Source organism: Muscardinus avellanarius (genome assembly GCF_963383645.1).
Source record: "Muscardinus avellanarius genome assembly, chromosome: 11".
NCBI classification, from domain to species: Eukaryota; Metazoa; Chordata; class Mammalia; order Rodentia; family Gliridae; genus Muscardinus; species Muscardinus avellanarius.
The window spans coordinates 6,680,831-6,703,896 of NC_137797.1; the positions used below are offsets into that span (position 1 = coordinate 6,680,831).

Genomic DNA, 23,066 nt, shown 5'->3' on the forward strand with positions numbered 1-23,066 from the left:
CTCAGGAGCAAGCTGCTTGCCTTCTTAAATCAACCAGAAAACAACTTTATTTGTAGGCTCTTCGTTTCCCTGTTCCTCTGTCTTGGCTGTGTGTGTTGAGGTGGGTAGTCTACCTCTGAGATACACCTCCAGCCTTATTTTATTTTTTGATTTTGAAACAAGTTGCTGAGAGCCTCACTAAGTTGCTGAATCTGGCCCCTAACCTGCAATCCTCCTGTCTCAGCCTCCCAAGTACTGGGATTACAGGCACGCACCACCACGCCCAGTTTGCATCTTGGCTTTTTTTGTGTGTGTGTGGGTCTGGGGATGGAACCCAGGGGCATTTGACCTCCGAGCTACACTCCCTGCCCTATTTTTTACTCTTTACTTTGAAACCGGGTCTCACTGAGTTGCAGAGGGCCTCACTAAGTAGCTGAGGCTGTCTGCGAACCGCGATCCTCCTGTCTCAGCCTCCCGAATGCTGGAGTTACAAGCGTGTGCCACCATGCCCGGCTCTGCATCTTGGCTTTTGAAGCGTCTTACTCTTCCGTATTGGCCTGGACCCATTCATAATAGAACTGTCTCCCCACACAAGGCCTTTGCTACAAACTCCTCTTTACTTGTAGAGTGAAATCTAGGTTTTGGCTCAAAAAAGGTGTCATCTTTTGCATTTATTTATTTATTTATTTATTTATTTATTTATTTATTTATTTATTTATTTATTTATTTATTTATTGGTGGTACTGGGAGTGGAACGCAGAGGCTTTCTACCTCCGGGCTATACTCCCAGACCTATTTTCTGTTTTTTTTTTGAAACAGGGTCTCACTAAGTTGCTGAGAGCCTCACTAAGTAGCTGAGGCTGGCTTCGAACCTGTGCGATCCTCCTGTCTCAGCCTCCCAAGCGCGGGGATTACAAGCGTGCGCCACCACGCCCGGCTATCTTTTGCTTATTTTTAAAATTATTTTTATTAATGCACTATACTTAAACATCAGAGCGAGGTTCGGTGGTAAACACATACATGCACAGAGCTCCCAGCGTGTTTCCCCCACGTCCCATCCTCACTCCCGCGTGTTAGTGAAATTGCTGGTCTACCTTCACAAAGCTTAGCATTATTTGGACTGTTTCCTCCCTCTTTCCCAGCCCCTCCCCCACTGTACAGGTCTCTCTGCATGACTTAAAGTCCCTGTGTTTGCCATTTTCTCGCTAGCTTCCACATGAGCGAGAACGTACAACCCTTGACTTTCTGAGGTTGGCTGGTCTCACTTAGCATGATGCTTTTAAATCAACCCCACACACCTCTGTGGGTGTGTGCGCATGTGGGGTGCGGCCCGCCCACCTCCTGCCCAGCACCCCCTTCCTGCTCCTCCTCTGGAGCTCTCTCTGTGGTCTCTGTCCTGGCACGCCCTTGCCCCGGCTGCCCATGACACTTCACTTCTGCTGCATGTCATCTCGGCTGGCTTCCCCTGCCATTCTGAATAAATGTGCTCAGCTCTCCCCTCATATGTGACCTTCTCTCTTCCAGCTGCGTTTTCCTCTGTAGCACTTAACACCCCTGACTTAGGCTGGCATTGAAATATTCCTGAGCCAGACATGGTGGCCCACACTTGTAATCCCAGCACTTGGGAGGCTGAGACAGGAGGATGGCAGGTTTGCGGCCAGCCTCAGCTACTTGTGAGGCCCTCTGCAACTTAGACCATATTTTAAATAGAAAATTAAATAGTTCTGGGGATACAGCACAAAGGTAGAACCGTCTCAGGGTTCAATCCCCAGGACCAGTAAATAAAATGCATGGATGTATGTACCTACCTCTCTTTGGCTACCCCAACTTGAGCGTGAACCTTCATGGAAGCCCAGGTCCTATTGCCCTCTGGTGTTTCCTCGGCACCTAGAAGCACACGTGACATGGCGGGCAGTGGGTCAGTATTTGTAGTGAGGTCCCTTGTAGGACAGAACACAGAGTCTGTACTGCTTTTCCTTTCCACGGTCTGTGTGACCTCTGGCAAGGAGCCTGAACTGTCAGCAATATGGCCTAAAGAATTCATTCTCCCTGCAGGTAGAAGCAGCCAAGAAAGCCCACCACACCGCTTGCAAAGAAGAGAAGCTGGCCATCTCTAGAGAAGCCAACAGCAAAGCAGATCCGTCCCTCAACCCCGAACAGCTCAAGAAGCTGCAAGATAAGGTCGAGAAGTGCAAGCAAGATGTCCTGAAGGTAAAGGCTCACCCGGCGCTGTCCACGCCGTCAGCATGCGCTTGCTGTGGAGCTGGCATGTGGTGAACCTTTGGCAGTCTGCAGTTGGATGGGTGGATGGAGGGATAAATACCCACGGAATACCTCCTGCCCTCAGGCACCTCGGTAGCGCCTGGCCTTACCCAGCGTGGCGCCTGCCTCAGGAGGGACAGAGCCAAGGGCTGGCGGGTGCTCTGGAGCCCAGGGGAGGAGGTGGCTCCCAGGGAGTCTTCAGGGGAGGCTGGGGTTGCCGCAGAGAGGACTGGCCTGTGCGGGGCGTGGAGATGGCGGCGACTGCTGTGTGAGCCGGGGTGAAGGGTTCTACAGAGTGGGGAGCCTGGAATGCTGCAGAGCAGGCTGGAGCCCAAGGAGGGAAGGCAGAGGGTGGAGGGGACGTGACATCCCGGTGGGCAGGCGGCACAGGCAGGGCACGGGCTGCGGGGGCCAGGTGGCAGGGCGATGGCTGCGGACGCGAGGGCTCAGTGCCTGGGCACCTGGGCACCGGCAGCCGGGGCTCTTCTGTCCCTTAGGAGGGAGGCCTGCCTCCGCAGGTGGTTCCCTCCCAGCCTCTTCTTTTCTTTGAGAAGATCAAACGAGAGGGCTTTGTAAGCGCACTTCATAAACTGGAGTTCTCTAGAGATAGGTGTAGTCATTCTTCCTGGAAGGTCCCAGAGTGTAGGAGTTAGAAAACCTAGGCAGCATGTGATTTAGACGCCGGGCGTAGCAGTGCACACCTGTAACCCAGTACTTGGGACCTGAAACAGGACCGTAGACTCAAGACCAGCCTCAGCAACTAGTAAAACCCTGTTCCACAACAGAAAATAAGAAAATAAAAGGGTTGGGATACAGCTTGGAAGTAGAATGCCCCTGGGTTCAATCCCCAGTACCAAAAAAGAAGGAAGAGGAGGAAGAGGATAAAGAAGAGGAAGAGGAGGAGGGAGAGGAGGAGGAGGAGGAGGAAATAATAATTGGCCTTGGGAAACTCTGTGATCTCTTCAGGATCCCAGGGAATCAGGGCTGGAAGGCGCCTGAAAGAAAGATGAAGCACCTCAGTGGGTGTGGGGTGCGTGTGCATGTGTGTGTGCGTGTGCGTGTGCGCGTGCGTGCATGTGTGTGGTGGCTGGGCCCTCGGTAGCGGTTCCCTCCCTGCCTCTGGGGTCTGCGAGTGGCCTCGGGGCCTGAGTGGATCTTGTGCTCCTGGGGTCCTGAGGAGGCCACACACACACACACACACACACACACACACACACACACACACACACGAGTGCGCGCTCTCTCTCTCTCTCAGTGCCCAAACCCACGGGTTTGTGAGGGCCGCCTCTCACGTCAGCCATGAACACCCCCTGGACATCTCCTGGATGCTGCTGGCCCTACTGCCAGCACGGCCCAGGCTCAGCATGGTCAGCACAGACGGGGGGCTCCAGGGCTCCTGCCCCAGGCCTGCCAAGCCTGCTGCCCTGCATCTCGCCCGGCTGGGCAGGGGCTCACACAAGACCCCAGGTGGTGGGCACTGCGGTGTAGATGGCACTGGTGAATACACATGGCTCCCACTGAGAGCGCCCCAGCCCAGACAGGGCAGCCTCTGCCCGTGCTCTCAGAGGACCCAAGCTCAGCCACCCCAGCCCACGGGTGACCGCCACGCCACCCGTTTGTGCCTCACTCTGGCGAGAGACTGTGCCCATGCTGGGGTGGTTTGCCACGCAAAGCCAAGGGCCCGGATGTGAGCCCGCCGAAGCTGCGGGGCAGGCAGGCGAGCGGAGCTGGAGTGGACATGAACCTCTGTCCCATGCCTGGCTTTTCATCTAGACCAAAGAGAAGTACGAGAAGTCCCTGAAGGAGCTGGACCAGGGCACGCCCCAGTACATGGAGAACATGGAGCAGGTGTTCGAGCAGTGCCAGCAGTTCGAGGAAAAGCGCCTCCGCTTCTTCCGGGAGGTCATGCTGGAGGTCCAGAAGCACCTGGACCTGGCCAACGTGGCTGGGTGAGTTGCCCTTCAGCTCGGATGTGCGTTGGACAGGGCGGCAGGCGGCGTGGCAGTGTTAGCCAGAGGCCTCGCGCTGCGTCCTGACGCCCAGGTCCCTTGTGCTGAGCCTCACGGCAGTACAGTGTGACTAGCTGGCACATTGTCCTGTGGCTCAGGAAGGGCCTCCCTGGGCCAGCCGACTGCTGACTGGGCAGATGAAGGGAGGGCTGCGTGTTCCCGGCCACGGCTACCACCAGCCAGGCTGGAGATGTGAAGGCCACTGGAGGGAGCCGGTGCTTCCCTGCCCGGGACAGGCTGCCTGAGGCTTCTCATCCTCGCTGTCAGCCTGGCCCTGGCTTCTCAGTGGCTGCAGGCCCCAGGGGAACCATGGTCCCTGCGAGACTGGTTCTGAATCGTGACACAGGATCTGTGATATTTCTTCAGTGCTCCCCTCGCCTTAGTCCTCCAGCGCCTGCCTCAGGTCACAGCTCTAGACTCGCTGGGGACGTTGGCAGAAGTCTGCTTTTGTCACCACCTGGCAGACCATTGAGAGACGGATCAGAGGCCAGGCCTCGTTAACAGGAAATCACACGCCCTGCGTTGACATCATTAAGAAAACAAAACAGGCGCGGTGGCGCGCAGCTGTGACCCTGATCTTGGGAGATTTACAGGTTAGAAGCCAGGCTCAGTAATTGAGTGAGACCCTGGTTCAAAATGAAAACTGAAAAGGGCTGGGAGTTCCGGCTGGAGTTAGAATGGCCCTGAGGTTAGTCCCCCGAACCAATGAAAAGGGAAGAGAAGAAGAGCAACAGTGACTGCGTAGCTGCTCTGCCACCGGGCAGTGGGGTTTGTGGCAGCCTTGTGAAGTGGGTCGTACTGTCCCCACCGTGTGGATGAGGCCGAGGCTGAACAAGGTTAGACGGCCCACCTGCCGCTGCACAGCTGGCCAGGGCGGGCTGGCCAGCTCCTCCGGTGTGCACACTGGCCTCGGGCTGCAGGCCACTTGGCGCCGTGTCCTGCAGGCTGCCCTGGGGCCGGCAGCGTCTCCACCCTGGGGCTGCCCAACAACCAGCCAGACTTACCTTCTCACAGTTCTGGGCGCCAGAAATCCTACATCCAGACTTAGGCTGGCCGCGCTCCCTCCGAGGCACTGGGCAGCCCTTCCCGCCCCTTCAGCTGCGGTGCGTGCTGCCCCTGGCTCCCCAGCTCGTGGCCACACCACGCCAGTCCCCAGGCTGTCTTTCCACATGTGTCTTCACATCATCCCCCTTCTTTGTCCAGTCCAAACTCCTCCTTTTAAAAGGACATCAGTCCTGTTGGATTAAGGGCCTGCTTAATATTTTATTTTAACTTGATAACATCTAAAAAGACCCTGTTTTCAAATAAGGTCACATTCAGAGGTCCTGGGGTTAGGACTCCAGCTATCTTAGCGGAGGGCACATTCAGGCCTTAAGCCTAAGTACCATGACTGTTAAGAAAGGAGAAAACTGAGGCCCAGGGGAAGTAAACGATGTGTCGGCCACAGGAGCCACACCTTGCCCTGGTCTGAGCGCTTGCCCTGAGTGCACTGGGAGGCCCTCGGTGTGTGAGTGTGTTCTCCACCGAGGCAGTCCTTGCATGCTGTGTTTGCACATCTGGACATTAGCCTGCAGCTCTTCTGAGGGCGGTGGGGAGGAGCGTTGTGACACTCTGGTTGCCACTCCCTCTACTCAGCTTGAGCGTGACGGTACTCCCTGGTGCCCACGTGGCTCGCAGGTGTTACCCGACTTGCTCACTTGCTGCCCCTAGTTGTAGCCAGCGCCCCTCTGTCCCGAGCCTGCTGTGGCGGGTGCTGTCCCCATCTTTGCCCATGGCAGCGGGGAAAGTGTCCCTGATCTGTGTCTGGGAAATCAGCTAGTGCTGGCTGTGGAGACCTGGGGTCTGCTGTGATGGGCCTTGCGCTGGGCGGGACCAGTGGTGGCTGGACCCTGCCCGCAGAGCAGTGCTTCTTTCCCTGCTACAGCTACAAAACCATTTACCGCGACCTGGAGCAGAGCATCAAAGCCGCCGACGCAGTGGAAGACCTGAGGTGGTTCCGAGCCAACCACGGGCCAGGCATGGCCATGAACTGGCCGCAGTTTGAGGTGAGAGGAGGCCATGCGCCCAGGACGCCATCTCCCAGCAGGGCCCCGGGCCCCAGCGCTGAGCTGCCCGTGTCTCCTACTCCAGACCCCGTGCCAGCAATTGCCCCATTGATAGCCTTTGTCTAGCAATGGTGCAAGCCAAGTTGGTGGTCCTGGAAACTGCAGGCGTCGCTGAGGGCCTTTGTGCCTCTAGGGAGGGCACAGGTTTTGCTTTGTAGGTAAAAGGATCGATTGACTGTCCCTTGCTGCATCAAGCCCTTCCTGGTGTCTGAGCACTACAGGGTACCCAGGAGCTTGGGGCCTGCCCCTCCCGCAGGTTGGCCAGCAAGGGGGTGGCTACCGTGCCCCAGGCCTGAGCCCACCACGTTGGGGGGGGAGCCAGGAGGCAGCCCCTCACCCTTCCAGCAGGGATTTCTCCATGCCTCGGCCAATAAGCCGGGGATGTGATTCAGGATGAACTTTCCTCATTTCCCATTTTGTGGGTCTGAGCCCTCTAGTATCTTTACATTGCAAAATCCAAGGGCGTGGGGAGCTTGGGACTCATGCCTCCTATGATTGGGTTGCCGGATCCGCCTGGACCCCTCACAGGAGCGTGGAAAGCAGTGGCCAAACGTCCTGCCACCTGTGTCCCCTGAGAGGGAGTCTCCCTCCGTGTGGTGGAGAGGCTCCAAAGGCCGCGGCCAGCACCTCCCGTGGCTTCACAGGCCCAGTCTCGCTAGAACCTAGGCTGGTATCCGGCTCCTGCCTGGCCACTGAGCAGGCGTGAAATGTGAGCAGGCCGCTTTCCCTTGACGCGCCTCTGGCTTCTCACATGTAAGATGGGAGTGACCGCCTGAGGTGGTCGTGGGGCAGTGACCTGGCCCTGAATGGTGGCTGCTGCCAGGGCCTGCCACACAGCTCCTGGGCCCCTTCTCCGCCTGCCTGCGCTGTCTTGCCCGCACCCCTGCGCCTTCCCTAGACTCCATGAGGTCTGCAGGAGGCGGCGTGGGCCTGGCAGGAGGCTGCGCAGCAGGCTCTCCCCTTGCAGAGGCGCTGGGAGGTGGGCCACTTCTGGTGTGGGTGGCTGGAGAGGACAGCGCCCTCTCCTCTGGACAAGGCGTGCTGAGGTGAAGTGGGCACCGCTGCTTCCAGCCCACAGCGCTGCCTCCATGGTGGCATGGGCGCCGTGAGGAGGGGTGTCCTGGCCGGAGCCCCCAGTCCCCGCCCTGAGGACTGGGAACCCATGCCTGTGTGTCCCTCTGTGCACACTTTGCTGGTCCTGGACCCTGCCTGTCTTTCTCTAATGAAATTATTTGTTTTTATTTTCCATGCCACAAGGATGAAGTAAGTCTGTTTTATGGCTACCTTACAGCCCCCGGCCCTGCTGCGTGTCCTCGCCGCACAGTCCTGAGGGGCGGCCCCGGTTCTGCAGCACTGCAGCCGGCGCAGCTCATGTCAGGGTTGTCGGCCGCCCTTCCCTCCAAACTTGCTTGCTGCGCAAGCATGACTCGGCCCAGAGCTCACGGTGGGCAGAGAGCTCTCCACCGAGCTGCCGGTCAGCCACTTCCAGTCAGGGAGTAACTGACAGATGAGGCGCCCTGCTTTTGGAGCCGGCCACTTGGCGTGGGCCAGTCTCTCTTTCTGGGCCTCATGTCCTCGTCTGTAACGGATGGGAGCTGGGCTGTCTTATCAGCCACACGTTAAAGTTGTTTGATAATAGAAAAGAGAAGGAAGAGGGAGGATTCTTTAAATATGTGTACCATGAGATTTTTCTGGAAAATCAAGACCTCGTCCCAGTTGTACTTCTCTGAGCCCACTGATGAGTCTGATGATGATGAGTCTGTTCATTGCTGGGAAAATAGTGAACCTTTGTGGAGATAAACCATCTCCTCTGGGGGCTTTGCTAGCCACCAGCGTGCACTCAGGTTAAAGAGGGGATGCCCCAGGCAGACAGCTTGGAGGCCCATGAGTCCCCCACTCTGTGCGGTGGCTCAGGTCTCTAGCCGGCCGTTAGCCCTGGCACAGACGGAGGATCTGCAGCTGTACCTCAGGACAAAGACAAGGCGACGTGCCCCGGAGGGCTGCCTCCCGGCCACTCCCGGGGGAGGCCACTGGAAACCATGCTGGCCTGCTGGGGCTTGGCGCCGAGAGCCATAGCCAGCATGATGTGGGGTTGGGAGACTTCTGGGGCTGGACTGAAGGACACCAGTGGCCGGGAGGCAGGGCCCTGCGGTTGTAATGGAGCTTAGATCGCTTTGGCTTCCAACAAGTGAACTTCCCGATTCCTCGCCCTGTTGTGCAGGAGTGGTCAGCAGACCTGAACCGGACTCTGAGCCGGAGGGAGAGGAAGAAGGCCTCCGACGGCATCACCCTGACAGGCATCAACCAGACAGGAGACCAGTCCATGCAGAGCAAGCCCAGCAGGTGAGCGCTGGCTTGCGGCCAGGTCACCTGCGTGTCCTGGGCATCTCTCCTGAAGCTCCCTGGCCGGGTGGGGTGCCAGGGCATCTCAGGAGGGAGCACCTTTTCCTGGTGCTGAGCTGCTGGTGGAGCAGAGGGAGCCTTTGCCCCGGCAGGTCCGGGCCCGGGCAAGGGGGCTGGCCACCGTCCCTGGGGGCACTGCCACATGGACGTGGCGGTGAAGGCACGCTGCTGCTGGTGCCCTCCTGGCGCTTCAGGTGCTTTCTTCCTGTGTGTGCAAGTGCCGTGTGAGGGAGGAACAGGGGACTGCTGAGCTACCCCTCACTGAGAAAAAGCATTGGTCATTTCTGATGTGTCTAAATACGTGTTGGTGGATCGAAGAGGTGGCTCTGTGGTTGTTAGAGCCTTCTGAGAAGTTTGTGCTGTAGGAGGCTTCCTTCAGGACCTGTCTAGGGGCCTCCGTGCCACACTTGGCAGTGGGCAGCTCCGGACTGGGTCTTCCCGGGGTTCCAGGCCGCAGGCATGGCGATCCTCGGCCTGCTGGCTGCCGTGCACATGGTCTGGGGGTGGCATCAGGCCATTCCTGCATGCTGAGCAGAAGCTGGGGAGGGGACCTGGGCAGGCTCCAGGCTGGTCAGCCCTGCACCAGGCCCCTTGGTGTGGAGTCTGCTAGAGAAAGGTGCCTAGAGGGCAGAGGGCCCTGTGGCCTCAGATGTGCTGTACGTGCCCTGCTGAAGCCCACGTGGCACTCTGTGCCCACTGCATCAGCCCCAAGTTACTTGGCGGAGTAGCGACCTTTTCTTTACTGCTGTGTCCCCCACTCCAGGGTGTGGCACCTGCAGCCCCTTCCTCTCACCCCCCGCCCCCAGCATCTCTGCTCTTCAGTCAGTCTGGCTCACGGGGGCTGGCAGAGCAGTGAGGATGGTTCTCTCGCAGACACTGAGAGAGCCCTTTATTCTCCCTAGCGTGGGCTACCCGGGAAGCTTTGCGCCTGGTTTCGGAAGCTCTAGGCCCAGAGGACCAGGGAACCTTCCGCTGGGCCCTTTAGTAATGAAGGTGGAGGCGCACACTGGGTCTGGAGAAGTCAGGCCTACCCCACTCAGTCTCCTAGGCTGCCACCCTCCCCGGGCAGCCCCACTGGCTCTGTCCGCAGGCTCAGCCTTAGGTGGCAACAAGGGTGGGAGGAGCCCTGAGCCAAGAGCAGCTGTGCACCCCTGTGGCCCAGTCACCCCACCCTGCCTTGACACCTCCAGATTCGAGGAAGGAAAATGGGCATCTTAAATCATGTTGAACAGCCAAGTATGGCCTCAGTGTATCCCTCCTCTGATCAGAGAGGACCTGGTGTCCTGGAGGGGGCACCATGATCCTGCGTGTAGGAGTCAGCAGGGCCCGCGGCGGGCCTAGCTGGGGTCCCTGAAAGCTCTGTCTCTCCCTGTAGCAACCTTAGTGTCCTGAGCAACCCCGCCCAGTCCACGCAGTCACAGTCCAGCTACAACCCCTTCGAGGACGAGGACGACACAGGCAGCACCGTCAGTGAGAAGGAGGACATTAAGGCCAAAACGTTGGTGAACACGCTTCCCTCTGGTCCCTGCTCTCTTTCTCTGCGACCCCATCCAGGGCTCTCTCAGGGTCTCGCCCACTCTGCACCCAGGCCCGCGGCCGCTGCTGGACAGTCTCTGCTTCTCCACTTCTGTGGGAGGGCACCGCTAACACTCTGGTTGCTTTCCCTCTGTCCTGCATTAACCCTTCAACCCCGCACTGCCACAGGAAGAAGACTGGTGGGCTGCCTGCGCGGGGGGCCTGCCTCTGTAGTTGCTGGCGCGGGCCCTCCATCAGGAGCTCAGGATGCGTGGACAGCATGAATTCTCGCAGGGCTCTGGCCCCACCAGGCTGTCATGCCAGAGGGTGCTGTGGTCCCTTGGAAGTAGACCTCAGCCCTGAGAGGGTGGAGGCTCAGGGTGGACCTCACGTCCTCCACCAGCCCACGCTGAGAGCCCCTTGCCAACACCTTTGTTGCAGTGTGAGCAGCTACGAGAAGACCCAGAGCTACCCCACCGACTGGTCTGACGATGAGTCAAACAACCCCTTCTCCTCCGCGGATGCCAATGGAGACTCCAACCCATTTGACGAGGACCCCACCTCGGGCACAGAAGTGCGCGTCCGGGCCCTGTACGACTACGAGGGGCAGGAGCACGATGAGCTGAGCTTCAAGGCCGGTGGGTGCCGCCCTTGGCCTGGCCTGGCCGTGTCGAAGTCACCTGGGGCTCCCTCTCTGACACCTTCCCCCTCTGTTGCAAAAGAGGCAGGCACTCACTGCCAAAACCAGAAAGCAGGGCGACACCTGGATGCCCCTGCCCAGGTCACCTGCCCTTGGCAGGCGCAGCTGGAGCTGCTGGCGGGACCGCTGGCTCCTCCCCGCACAGCGCACAGCGCACAGCGCACAGCCCTGTGGGTCCGGAGAGAGCCTTGCTTTCTCGGCCCCAGAGTAGCTTCAGCGTATCCTGTCTCAGGTGGCGCCTGCCAGACATTCCTTCTGCAGCCAGTGTGCTGTACACACACCTGCCCGCTCACACCTGCCCGGCCAGGAGCTGAAATCCTGATTTTACAGGACAGTCTGGATCCTGATTATGTGCACTCTGCCTATGGACATTTTCTCTTTTTTTTTTTTTTTTTTTTTTTTTTTTGCGGGTCTGGGGATGGAATCCAGGGGCATTCCGACCTCCGAGCTACACCCCTTGCCCTATTTTAGTGTGTGTGTGTGTGTGTGTGTGTGTGTGTGTGTGTGTGTGTGTTACCAGGGATGGAACCCAGGGGCCTTCTACCTCCAGGCTACACTCCCAGACCTATTTTATATTTTATTTGGAAACAGGGCCTCACTAAGTAGCGGAGGCTGTCCGCAAACCATGATCCTCCAATCTCAGCCTCCCGAATGCTGGGATTACAAGTGTGCACCAGCACGCCCAGCTGTGTTTCTCTTTTTTAATACTGGTGGCAATTCACCAAAATGGGCTGAAACCCTCAATATTTTTTTGAAGTACTTTTATTGGTGCCTTTGTAGTCTCACTGCACTGTGTAGTTGACAGTGATGGGCACACATGCTCACAGGACTTTGAGCCTCCGCTCGCTCCCGCCCTTCCTTTCCCTTCCCTCCCACACGTGACACTGAGGCCGGCGTTCGTGACGTCGTGTGTCCACGCCGTCAGCGGCAGGGTGCCCCCTCTGGTTCTCCTTCCTCCCCTCCACGCTCATCTCTCCATCCCATATGAGAGAGGGCACGTGACCCTTCACTTCGGTGACGGGCTCGTCTCACTCCCTATCATGTTCGGCAGGCCTGTCCACTTTCCTGCAGATGATGTCATTTTGTTCTTCGCTGCCGAGTAGAATTCCGTTGTGTATATCCCGTCATTTTGTAATCCAGCCATCTGCTGGACATTAGGCTGCTTCCATGATTTGGCTTTGTAGCTTTGGCCGCTTGTGAACATGGATACGCATGTATTGCTCTAATATTCTGACGTCAGTCCTTTTGGGGAGGTGCTCAGGAGTGGTGCAGCGGGACTGTACGGTGGACCAGTCCCAGCTTTCTGAGAACTCCGCGCACTGGTCTGCATATCAGCTGCACTCCTCTGCAGTCCCACAGCAGTGACAGGACTTATTCCCACATGCTGGCCAGCAGTTACCGTTGTCTGCATTCTTGATGATTGGCATTCTAGTTGGGGCTAGATAGAATCTCGGTGGAGTTTTGATTTGCATCTCCCTGATTGTTAATGATGTTGAACATTTTTAATATATTTTGGCCAACTGAATGTTCAGTTCACTAGCTCTTTTTTTTTTTTTTTTTTTTTTTGTGGTGCTGGAGATTGAGCCCGGGGACATTCTACCTCTGAGCTATACCTTCAGCCCTATTTTTTATTCTTTATTTTGGAACAGGGTCTCGCTGAGTTGCAAAGGGCCTCGTTTGTTTCTGTGTCTTCTTTTCCATTCCATTGGTCTGTGTCTGTTTTTGTGCCAATACTATGCTGATTTTTTTTTTTTTTTTTTTTTTTTGGTGGTACTGGGGTTCCTGGAAACCCTTCTACCTCCGGGCTACACTCCCAGACCTATTTTTTGTATACTTTTTTATTGTTTTTTTGTTACTGTAGCTCTGTAGTATAATTTGAAGCCTCCTGCATGGTTCTTACTGGTGAGAATCGCTCTCACTATTTTGGGTCTTTTATTTTTCCATAGGAATTTTAGGACTCATCTTTCTAGCTCTGTGAAGAAGGACATTGGTGTTTAAAGCCTGCCCAAAGAGGCTGCAGTAGCCTCGGTCCACAGACAGCCTGTAGGAGCCCGTGCTCCTTCCTCTGCTCTGCCCCGCATCAAAGCCACCCAGAACCAGGCCTACCCCTCCAAGAGGGAGGCTAGGCCAACATTGCCATCAGTCCCTGTGGCCAGTTCTAGATCTCTCCTCTCTCTCCTCTCCCCTCTCCTCCCTTCCTCCCCCCCCTCTCTCCCCTCTCTCCCCTCTCTCTCTCTCTCCTCTCTCTGTCTCTATTCCTCTCTTTTTCTCTCATCCTCTTTCTCTCCCTCTCTCATCTTCTTTCTCTTATCCTTTCCCTCTCCTCTCCTCTCTATCTCCCCCTCCCCTGCCTTTTCTCATGTGTGTGGTGCTAAAGATTGAACCCAGGGATACTCTACCTCTGAGCTATACTCCCAGCCCTTTTTATTGTTTCTTTTGAGACAGGGTCTTGCTAAATTGCCTGTGCTGGCCTCAAACTTGTAATCTTTCTGTCTCGGCCTATAATCCAGCCCAGGTTGCTGGATCACAGATGTACTACTATACCTGGGATTTGTTTTGTTTTTTTGTGGTACTGGGGATGGAACCCAGAGGCTTTCTACCTCCGGGCTATACTCCCAGACCTTTTTTATATTTTATTTGGAAACGAGATCTCACTAAGTAGCTGAGGCTGGCTTCGAACCCGTGCGATCCTCCTGTCTCAGCCTCCCAAGTGCAGGGATTACAAGCGTTCACCACCACGCCCCGCTTTGTTTTGTTTTGTTTTTTTATCATCCTGGGGATGGAACCCAAGGCCTTGTGCATGCTAGAGGAGCACCGTACCAGGGAGAGCTACATGCCTTTAGCCATCCTTATCCAGTGTAATGACATCCATGTTTGGGGTTGTTGCTCCTGCTCTGTTTACTGACTTGTTTCCAATATGTAATTATTTTTGTATTTTATGTATTGGGCTTTATAGCAATTTTATAGGTTTCAGATGTTTCTTCCACCTGCAAGTAAATTGTCAAAAACGAAAAAAAAAATGTTTTTGTGGCACTAGGGATTGAACCCAGGGGCATTTTACCTCCTAGCTACACTTCCAGCCCCCCCCCCCTTTTTTTTTGGCAGGTCTGGGAATGGAACCCAAGGGTATTCAACCTCTGAGCTACACCCCCAGCCCTGCTTTTTCTTTTTCTTCTTCTTCTCCTTCTTCTTCTCCTTCTTCTTCTCCTTCTTCTTCTTCTTCTTCTTCTTCTTCTTCTTCTTCTTCTTCTTCTTCTTCTGCTTCTTCTGCTTCTTCTTCTTCTGCTTCTTCTTCTTCTTTTTTTTTTTTTTTTTTTTTTTTTTTTGGTGGTACTGGGGTTCCTGGAAACTCTACCTCCGGGCTACACTCCCAGACCTATTTTTTATACTTTTTTATTTGGAAACAGGGTCTCTTAAGCCAGAGCGGCTGGCTTCAAACCTGCATGATCCTCCTGTCTCCGCCTCCCAAGCGCGGGGATTGCAAGCGTGTGCCACCATGCCCGGCGATATTCTTTATTTTTGAAACAGGGTCTTACTAAGTTGCGGAGGCCTCACCAAGTAGCTGAGGCTGTCCGCAAACCATGATCCTCCGGTGTCAGCCTCCCAAATGCTGGGATTACAAGCATGCACCACCACGCCCAGCTTTCTAGCCCTATTTTTTATTCTTTATTTTCAAACAGAATCTCACTGGGTTGCAGAGAGCCTTGCTAAGTTGCTGAGGCTGGCTACAAACCTGAGATCCTCTTGACTCAGCCTCCCAAGTACTGGGATTACAAGTGTGCCCCACCACACGGCTTTATTCTTTATTTTGAAACAGAGTCTCACTGAGTTGCAAAGGACCTCACTAAGTAGCTGAGGATGGCCACAAACCTTGACCCTCCTGTCTTAGTCTCCTGAATGCTGGGATTGCAAGTGTGAATGTTTTTAGTCGCTGTCTCTTTTACACCTTGAACTGGTCTGCTCACTCTATCTAAGTTCTGTGACTTTGCCTTTTTACCATTGAAGGCATCCCTTGCCAGTGCTGCTCATGCTTGGCCTGGCTGGGCTCTGCCGCCTCTCTGGTCTTGCTATCAGGGAGCCATTCCCCGCTGGACTCCTGCCCCACTCATGTAGCGTCCGTGCAGATGGGGTGCAGCCTGGAGCTGGGCCTGGGAGCACAGCCGCCTGCAAGGGCTGGGCGGGAGGCCAGCAGTGTGTGTGGTCCAGAGGGCAGGAGAACGGTGGCTCTTCATGGACACTGGCCTATAGCCTCTGCGCTTGCTTCTGATCTTTCTTTCTTCCTCCTCCTCCTCCTCCTCCTCCTCCTCCTCCTCCTCCTCCTCCTCCTCCTCCTCCTCTTCTTCTTCTTCTTCTTCTTCTTCTTCTTCTTCTTCTTCTTCTTCTTTTTTTGGTAACAGGGTCTCACTAAGTTGCTGAGGCTGCCTGTGAACCTGCAGTCCTGTCTCAGCCTCCCATCTATTGAGATTACAGACACGTGCCATTACTCCAGCTTTTAGATGTTTCCAAGTGCAGGGAACCCGCTGCACATAGCACACAGCGTTGGGCGCACGCTGCATGCCAGGCTCCTGGCATCCCAGGGGCGATGTGTTTAACGCTTAGTCCTCATAGCATTCCTTGTCTGTGGATGACGGAAACACCCAGGGAGCAGACGCAGTTCACCTGGGTCCCCAGCTTGTGAGCAGTGGGGCTGGCCGGGAATCTGGAAGTCCTGAGAGCTCTGGGAGCCTCCCGGACTCTGCCCCACAGGCATCTTGACCAAGTATTGCTGACTCACAAAAAAAATGTCAGAAAAAATGTTGCTAGACAAAGCGTAATTGCCTCAGGAAAATTATGTTTCATTCTGAAAAATGTGCCAAAACACCAAAGAGAAATTCAAAACTGCAAACAACAGTAAAGATATGACAGCCCTTGGGACTATGGGTTTCCACCCGTGGCTTACTCCTGAGGTGGTCTGAGCCAGCAGGTCCTCTCAGCCAGAAGCACCCAGGCCCTTCACCCGCCCCTGGGAGCCAGGCCCCGCTGCTTGCCCTGAACCTGAAAACGCAGGGCCTGGAGCTCTGCACAGTGCCACTGCCCCACGGTCATCCTGGCCACACCTCTGATCTTGTCCCCAGGTCTGTCTCGAGCAGTCTCTATCTCTTCTCATCTCGGTCTCCCTCTCCGTCACGGTCTGGCCTCGGCCACCTTCAAGTATGAACAAGAGCTAAATGAAGCCACACTGAAGCACAGAGCCGTGGGAAGGCTCCAGCGTGGGACCCACGGCTCCCATCTCAGCAGATGGGAGCGGTTGACCAATGTTATCTTGCACAGGCCCTGAGCCAGGTGCTGGGGATAGAGAGACAGGTCTGGCGTGGTCCCTGGCCTCCCAGCCTAGAGGCCAGAGACCACGGCAACCTGGATGGATCCAGGGAGAGCTGCCGGCAGGGCCAGGCAGGGGCGGCGGCAGTGAGGGCCTGTGGCAGGAAGGCAGAGACCAGACCTGCAGAGCTCATCTCCATGGTGACCATGAGGGCTGTTGGCTCCAGTCACTGTGAGAAGCCCCAGTGACTGAAGGAGCAAGGGAGGGACCTTGCCCAGCCCAGAAGCATGTTCCAGGAGGTTCCTGTCCGCCCCTTGCTGGGTGCCTCCCGCCCTAGCCCCCTCACTAAGTCCACTCCCTCTCTGTCTTGCAGGGGATGAGCTGACCAAGATAGAGGACGAGGATGAGCAGGGCTGGTGCAAGGGACGCTTAGACAGCGGCCAGGTTGGCCTGTACCCGGCCAACTACGTCGAGGCCATACAGTGACCGGCCGTGAGCGGCTGGCGGAGGGATGGAAGCGGCCGGCCTAGGAGCTCCGTCAGCCTCGGCCCCGCAGCCACGCGGGCGTCCGCTCCACCTGCCAAGGTGGTGGGCCCGTTGCTCTCGGCTTCCCGGTGCCCTTGAAGGCAGATGAGCTGGTCAATTCGCCTGGGACTCGGCCCCTTTCCAAGCACACTGGGGAGATCTGGGCACAGGAAGACGAGGACAAGAGAGGCCACCCTGCCCTGCCCGCTCTTCGGCTTACCACGGATCTGTCTGTCTCCACTCGTCTCCTAGGGCCAGGTGGGCCGCGCTGGTTCTTGTCCCAATGATTATTCTCTGACGAGTCCCATACCTGCAAGTTAAGTGAACAAACTTACATGCCGTTTTCTGAGTAAAGATGCTGAGGTTTTAATTTAAAGGCTATGTACAGTTACACTTTTTTATGTTCCTGTTCTTCCATTCACTCATGTGTAAATGATGGCATAGATTTGTCCACACTGTTCTAGAGGACATGATACCTCTGTCTCCATGCTGTTCTGCCCAGCAGCCACGCCACCTCTGGGCAGGTGTGAGGGCCACAGCTCCTGCCAGCAGGCCGAGCCCTTGGCCAGAGCCCTGGCGGGGCACGGGGCCGGCAAGTGTGTATCGCAGAGATCGCCTTTGATAGTGCTCCCCAAAGTTACTGTATTTAAAACTTATTTTCACTCTATTGCTTAAAACTTTACTCTTGTACAAATTAAGTTCTATGGGAGACTTGAAAGGTTAAAAAGTAAAGAGATAGCTTTTCAAGCAGATGCGTCTGCAGATTAAGATGCTTTACATTAGACTGTCATGTCTTGGTGTATATCTGTACATATTATTTGATACTCAGAGAATCTAAAGAGTTTCCCCAGTGTGTAAATGAAATTTTACAGCTTCTGACTACGGCTGTCATCCGTAAGCTGCTTGAAGCCTACTGCATTTGGGCACAGGCCTGGCTGGCTGCCTGGGCCTTCTCCCCACTGCTCTGTGACCTGGGCCTCCAAGTGGAGGCTGCTGAGGGAGGGAAGGCTCATCCTCTCTGGCTGGCTATGGCCCCTTCGCCCACCTTCCTTGGCAGCCGATGGAAGATGGGCTCACCACAGCACAGTCCCCCAAGTTGGCAGGGAACGCCGCAGAACTGCACCAGAAGCATGCTGCTGGGCAGAGGGCGGGTGCTGGGGCCTTCCCCTTGTGGGCGCGGACAGTGGCTCCAGCCGCCGCCGCTTGGACACTCGCCTCTCCTCTTCCTTTGCGGTGAGCTCTTTGTCTTGCTTGGAGAGTGGGCCCGCCTGTCTGTCATGGCAACTTACCAGCAGAAATCCTTGTTCCTGTGCTACAGATATACCAAAATTGTCAGGTCTTTAAGGTTAGGCGTTCCTTTAAATGTACAGTATTTTAGAGCAAATCAATAAACAGTTGATCTCCTGTGTGCATGCCTGTGTGAAACTTTGCCGCACGTCTGCCCTCCCTCCTGTGACAGGGCCTTTCTGGGGCTACTGTCCTTGGGGCTGGGCGAGACCAGAGCACAAGACCCCTTCCAAGCTGGAGGTTGGGACTTGAGGCTCCTGTCTCCTGGGTGCATCCTCCTGGCACTTCCTCTGATCTCCAGCATCACTCAGCACAGCAGGACGAGACTGCAAATAACTCCTCTGCAAACATCCCCCCCCCCCCAACAGCAGAACCTCCCAACAGCCATTTCTGCCCAGGGGGTCTGAGTTGCTGAGCAAAAGCCCTGGGGTCCCTCTCTCCCTCTGGGCCTCACTGATGAGGGAGGGGCGGGAGGAGACAAGATGACTGAAGCCCAGGTCCACCTTGCTGCCCTCCATGGTGGGGGAGATGAGGAGCAGCGCTGGGCCTTGGCTGCTGGCAGGAAATGACCTACACTGTGCCAGCCCCACCCCTCAAGCCCACCTGCCCTGCTTTCTGGGCCTCAGTTTCCCCAGGGAGAATGCCTGCCTTCCCGCAGGAGGGTTAGGGAACCCTAACACAGGTCCTCAGGGGCACTGGTCGTCACGATGCCGAGGGACTCTGTCATGCTCACTGCTCCTCCTGCAGCAGCCATGCTGGGCCACCAGGCCCTCTTGGCCCCTCTTTTGCCTCCTGCAGCTGCTGCGCTAGATCCGTGCTGCTGCCGACACCCCACAATGTCCGTGCGGGTCCCCAGGGCCCTCAGCTGGCTCAGGACAGTCAGTGCATCCCTGCAGTTGCAGGGAGGGTCCCTGTCACCCCTCTCCCTGCCCCGCTCCCCGCCATAATGCAAGCACCTCCCAGGGATGGCGGGAAGTACCTACCTTCAGAAGAAACTTGAGCCCTGCCCGGTGGTACACACCTGTAATCTACTTAGGAAGCTGAGCCGGGAGGATTGCCACGGCCTGAGCCAGAAGCCTGGGTCCTCAGAGGCCCCTGCAGACCTCGGACACTGCTGCCTCCACATCCCAGGCTGCCCAAACCACACGAGGCCTCTCACCACCCGCCTGGCCTTTTGTGGGTAGGCTGTGGGGCTGGGGGAGGCAGAGGAAGGCCCTGTGGACGGACGTCTGACCGGCTCCCGAGGTCATGGGGACACTGAGTCCAAGAGAGAGGAAGGCGACACCTGCCCAGGAGGGGTGGTCAGGCGGTCCTAATTCTTCGGTCACTCCCCCTGGCAGGGAACCTGTGGGCACCTTGTGCAGCCATTCACTGACCTGTGAGATGGTGCCAGGGTCAATGTGAAGAGGAGCTGGTAGCTGTCCTCGGGGAGTTCCTGTAGGTTCAAGAGTGGAGGGGCAGGCGCCTGCCGAGAGTGCCCACCATGGATCCAGACAGGCGGAGCAGTAAGCAGGTCAGGTGAGACTGCAGGAGATGGGACACCGCAGCCCCTCGGGTGCCTGGGCCTCATTGCCTGCAAGTGGCCATGACCCGTTAGGATCTACCACAAGCCGAGAGACCCTGCCCCGAGTCCATTGGTGCCCTATAAGCTACCTTTCTGACCCTCACCTTTTTTTTTTTTTTTTTTTTTTTTTTTTTTGGTGGTACTGCGGGTGGAACCCAGAGGCTTTCTACCTCTTGGCTATACTCTCAGACCTTTTTTATATTTTATTTGGAAACAGGGTCTCACTAAGTTGCTGAAAGTCTTACTAAGTAGCTGAGGCTGGCTTCGAACCTATGCGATCCTCATGTCTCAGCCTCCCAAGCGCGGGGATTGCAAGCATGTGCCACCATGCCCAGCGGCCCCCACCTATTTTTACAGTTCAAGCTCCCTCCAGGGTGGTGACTGTTCCCTTCACCCCCACCCAGGCCCATCCTGCCCTACGCCTTCTCCAAGGTAGGGCGGGTCCCTGTCCTGGCCACCTGTTCCCCAGACATCTGCAGGAGACACCCCTCTCTGGCCCTCGGTTCTCCCCATAGATGGACAGGCAGTGACCTCGGGGCCTGACCTCTGGGCTGGGAATAAGCAGAAGGATTTGGCTTCATGATGCCCAGGAGGATGGACCCAGGGTGAACGGAATCTGATTCAGCCTGCAGTTGATGTCCAAGGCTCATTCTCAGCCAAGCATAGTCACCTCTTAGGCCCTGTGCTACTCAGTGAGACCCAAAATAAAGAATAAAAAATAGGGCTGGGGGTATAGCTCGGAGGTAGAACGCCCCTGGTTTCCATCCCCAGTACCGCCAAAAAAGTAAAAAAAGAAAAGGCCCAAGAGCCAGACACGGTGATACATACCTATTATAATCCTAGTCCTTGGGAGGCTGAGACGGGAGGATTGCACGTTTGAGGCCAATGCACAATAACTTAAGGAGACCCTGTTTTAAAAAAAATAAGAGCCAGGTATAGTGGCACACACCTGTAATTACAGTACTTGGAAGTCTGAGACAGGAGGATCAGGGGTTCGCTGCCAGCCTCAGCTACTTAGTGGGGCCCTCTGCAATTTATTGAGACCCTTTTTCAATATAAAGAATAAAAACCAAGGCTGGAGGTGTAGCTTGGAGGTAGAATGCCCTTGGGTTCAATCCCCAATACCGAAAAAAATAAGTAAAAAGGTTTGGGGTGTTGCTCCATAGTAGAACACTTGTCTGACATGTACAAGGCCCTTGGTTTAATCCCCAGAAACACACACACACACACACACACACACACACACACACACACACAGGCCCAAAGGTTATTTATTTATATAACTACCAGGGATTAAACTCAGGGCATTCAATCTTCAAGCTATACCCCAGCCCTTTTTTATTTTTTATTTGGAAACAGGATCTCGCTAGGTTGGTGAGGCTGGCCTTGAACCCGCAATCCTGCCTCGGCCTCCAGAGATGCTGGGATTATACACACATGCCACCACTCCCAGCCAGTGTGGGGCACTTCGTCATGGCAGGTGGAACACTGGGACTCCCAGGACCGTCAACAAACAAGGCAGCTTCTCAGCCCACTCTTTCCAGCTGGCTTGGGACTTAGTATCTATCAGCTTCATATCAGCCCTGTGCTGAGCACCTTTCCCTGGAATGGTAATGCAAACTTTCTCCCATTCACAGACAAGGAAAGGAAGACAGGCCGAGAGACTTCCCTCAGGCCACACAGCAAGTCGGAGACAGAGCTGGCATTTGCCCCCAGGAGCGCTCAGTTCCAAACGCACCTGGCAGGCTTATTACAGCTCGCTGGGCGGCATTCCTCATTCGCTGATTATTAGGTTGGTGACAGGGCCTGGCATTTGCATATCTAATAATCCCAGGTGATGCTGGTCTAGGGCCACACTTTGACAACACCAGCCCCAAAGCAAGTCAGAGCGGCCCAAACTCCCAGCAATTCTTTGTGCTTGTTGACGACCAGGTGGCAGGCAAGCATCCCGTTACACTAGTTCTGGGCCACAGGACAGGGGTCATGGGCGCCAAAGACGGTGGTTCCTGCCCAAGGCCCGAGGGGTGGGGACGGATGGACAAGGAGTGAGAGGCACAGGACAGCTCGACATCTGAGCCGAGATAGCCCTACAATTCCCAGACAAGGGCCGGAGGGATTGGGAGTGGTGGGGTAGCAGAGAGGTGTCCCCGGGGTCCCATGGGCGTCTTAAGGCACTGATGAGCTGTGTGACCTCAAACAAGCCCCTTCGTCACCCAGACCCTGGGATTTTTTTGTCTGGAAAGTGACAAATGGCTCCTATCTTCCCTCTGCCATAATTATACAAGGTCAAGGGTATCTGTTATAAAGGTTGTCTCTGCCCAAATACCAAGTTCATTTCCTCTAAGCCACGTATATAGGGAGGTTCCACTGTCCATGCCAAAATCTGACAAAGAATTTATTTTATCTCCTCTGAAACCTCATGACCATGAGCAGTCCTACAAAGACATAAAAATGAAGTCAGCGAAGCCGGGGTGTGGTGATGCACTCCAGCAATCCTAGTACTCCGGTGTCTGAGATAGGATTGCAGGTTCAAAGCCAGCCTCAGCAACCTGGCAAGGCTCTCAGCAACTTAGCAAGACCTGGTTTCTTCTTCTTCTTTTTTTTTTTTTTTTTTTTGTGGTACTGAGGGTGGAACCCAGGGGTTTTTCTACCTCTGGGCTATACTCCCAGACCTATTTTATACTTTATTTAGAAATAGGGTCTCACTGAGTTGCAAAGGGCCTCACTCAGTAGCTGAGGCTGGCTGCAAACTTGCAATCCTCCTATCTCAGCCTCCCAAATGCTGGGATTGTAAGCGTGCACCACCACACCCGGCTTGTTTTTTATTTTGAAATCAGGTCTTGCAGCTGGGTGTGCGACGCACACTTATAATCCTCATACTAAATTACCGTATGCCGGTCTCAAATCTGAAATTCTCCCATCTCAGTTTTCCCTTCACTCTGTTTTTGGGTTTGTTTTTTTGTTTTTGTTTTTCCTGTTACTAAGGGTGGAACCCATTCTACCTCCAAGCTACACCCCCAGGCATGTTTTTTATTCTTTTTTTGCAGGTCTGGGGACGGAACCCAGGGGCATTCAACCTCCAAGCTACACCCCCTGTCCTATTCTTTATTCTTTATTTTGAAACAGGGTCTCTCTGAGTTGCAAAGGGCCTAAGTAGCAGTCCATTTAATTGGTGCCTATTTATGTTCAGAATGATAAAAGAAGTCAAAACAAGCCTGAGCATCTTGGCGAGGCCCTCCGCAACTAGGTGAGACCCTGTTTCAAAATTAAAAAAAAAAAAAAAAAAAGCAGAATAGGGAAATTGGCTCTCTGAGAATGCCCCTAGGTTCAATCCCCAGTGCCCGCTCACCCCCCCCCAAAAGGAAAAAAGAAATGGCGTGTGTCTCAGAGGGTGCCCGTGTGTTTCCTCTCGGTGCCG

The 23,066-nt window shown here is 55.3% G+C and overlaps 1 protein-coding gene across 2 annotated transcripts in view; it reads left to right on the top strand.

The window, feature by feature from the left end:
• The window catches only part of PACSIN2 (protein kinase C and casein kinase substrate in neurons 2), a gene marked incomplete at both ends in the record, with an annotated part of 30,267 nt that extends 13,509 nt beyond the window's left edge, over nt 1–16,758 (top strand). Inside the window, 7 exons of one of the 2 annotated variants that reach the window (XM_080705050.1) lie at nt 2,035–2,190; nt 4,015–4,190; nt 6,175–6,295; nt 8,577–8,698; nt 10,134–10,256; nt 10,715–10,911; nt 16,646–16,758. In XM_080705050.1, coding sequence (XP_080561176.1) covers nt 2,035–2,190; nt 4,015–4,190; nt 6,175–6,295; nt 8,577–8,698; nt 10,134–10,256; nt 10,715–10,911; nt 16,646–16,758 — 1,008 coding nt within the window. The remainder of the gene's footprint in view (nt 1–2,034; nt 2,191–4,014; nt 4,191–6,174; nt 6,296–8,576; nt 8,699–10,133; nt 10,257–10,714; nt 10,912–16,645) is intronic. The other variant, XM_080705051.1, reaches the window with a different exon arrangement.
• Nucleotides 16,759–23,066: the final 6,308 nt, after the last annotated feature.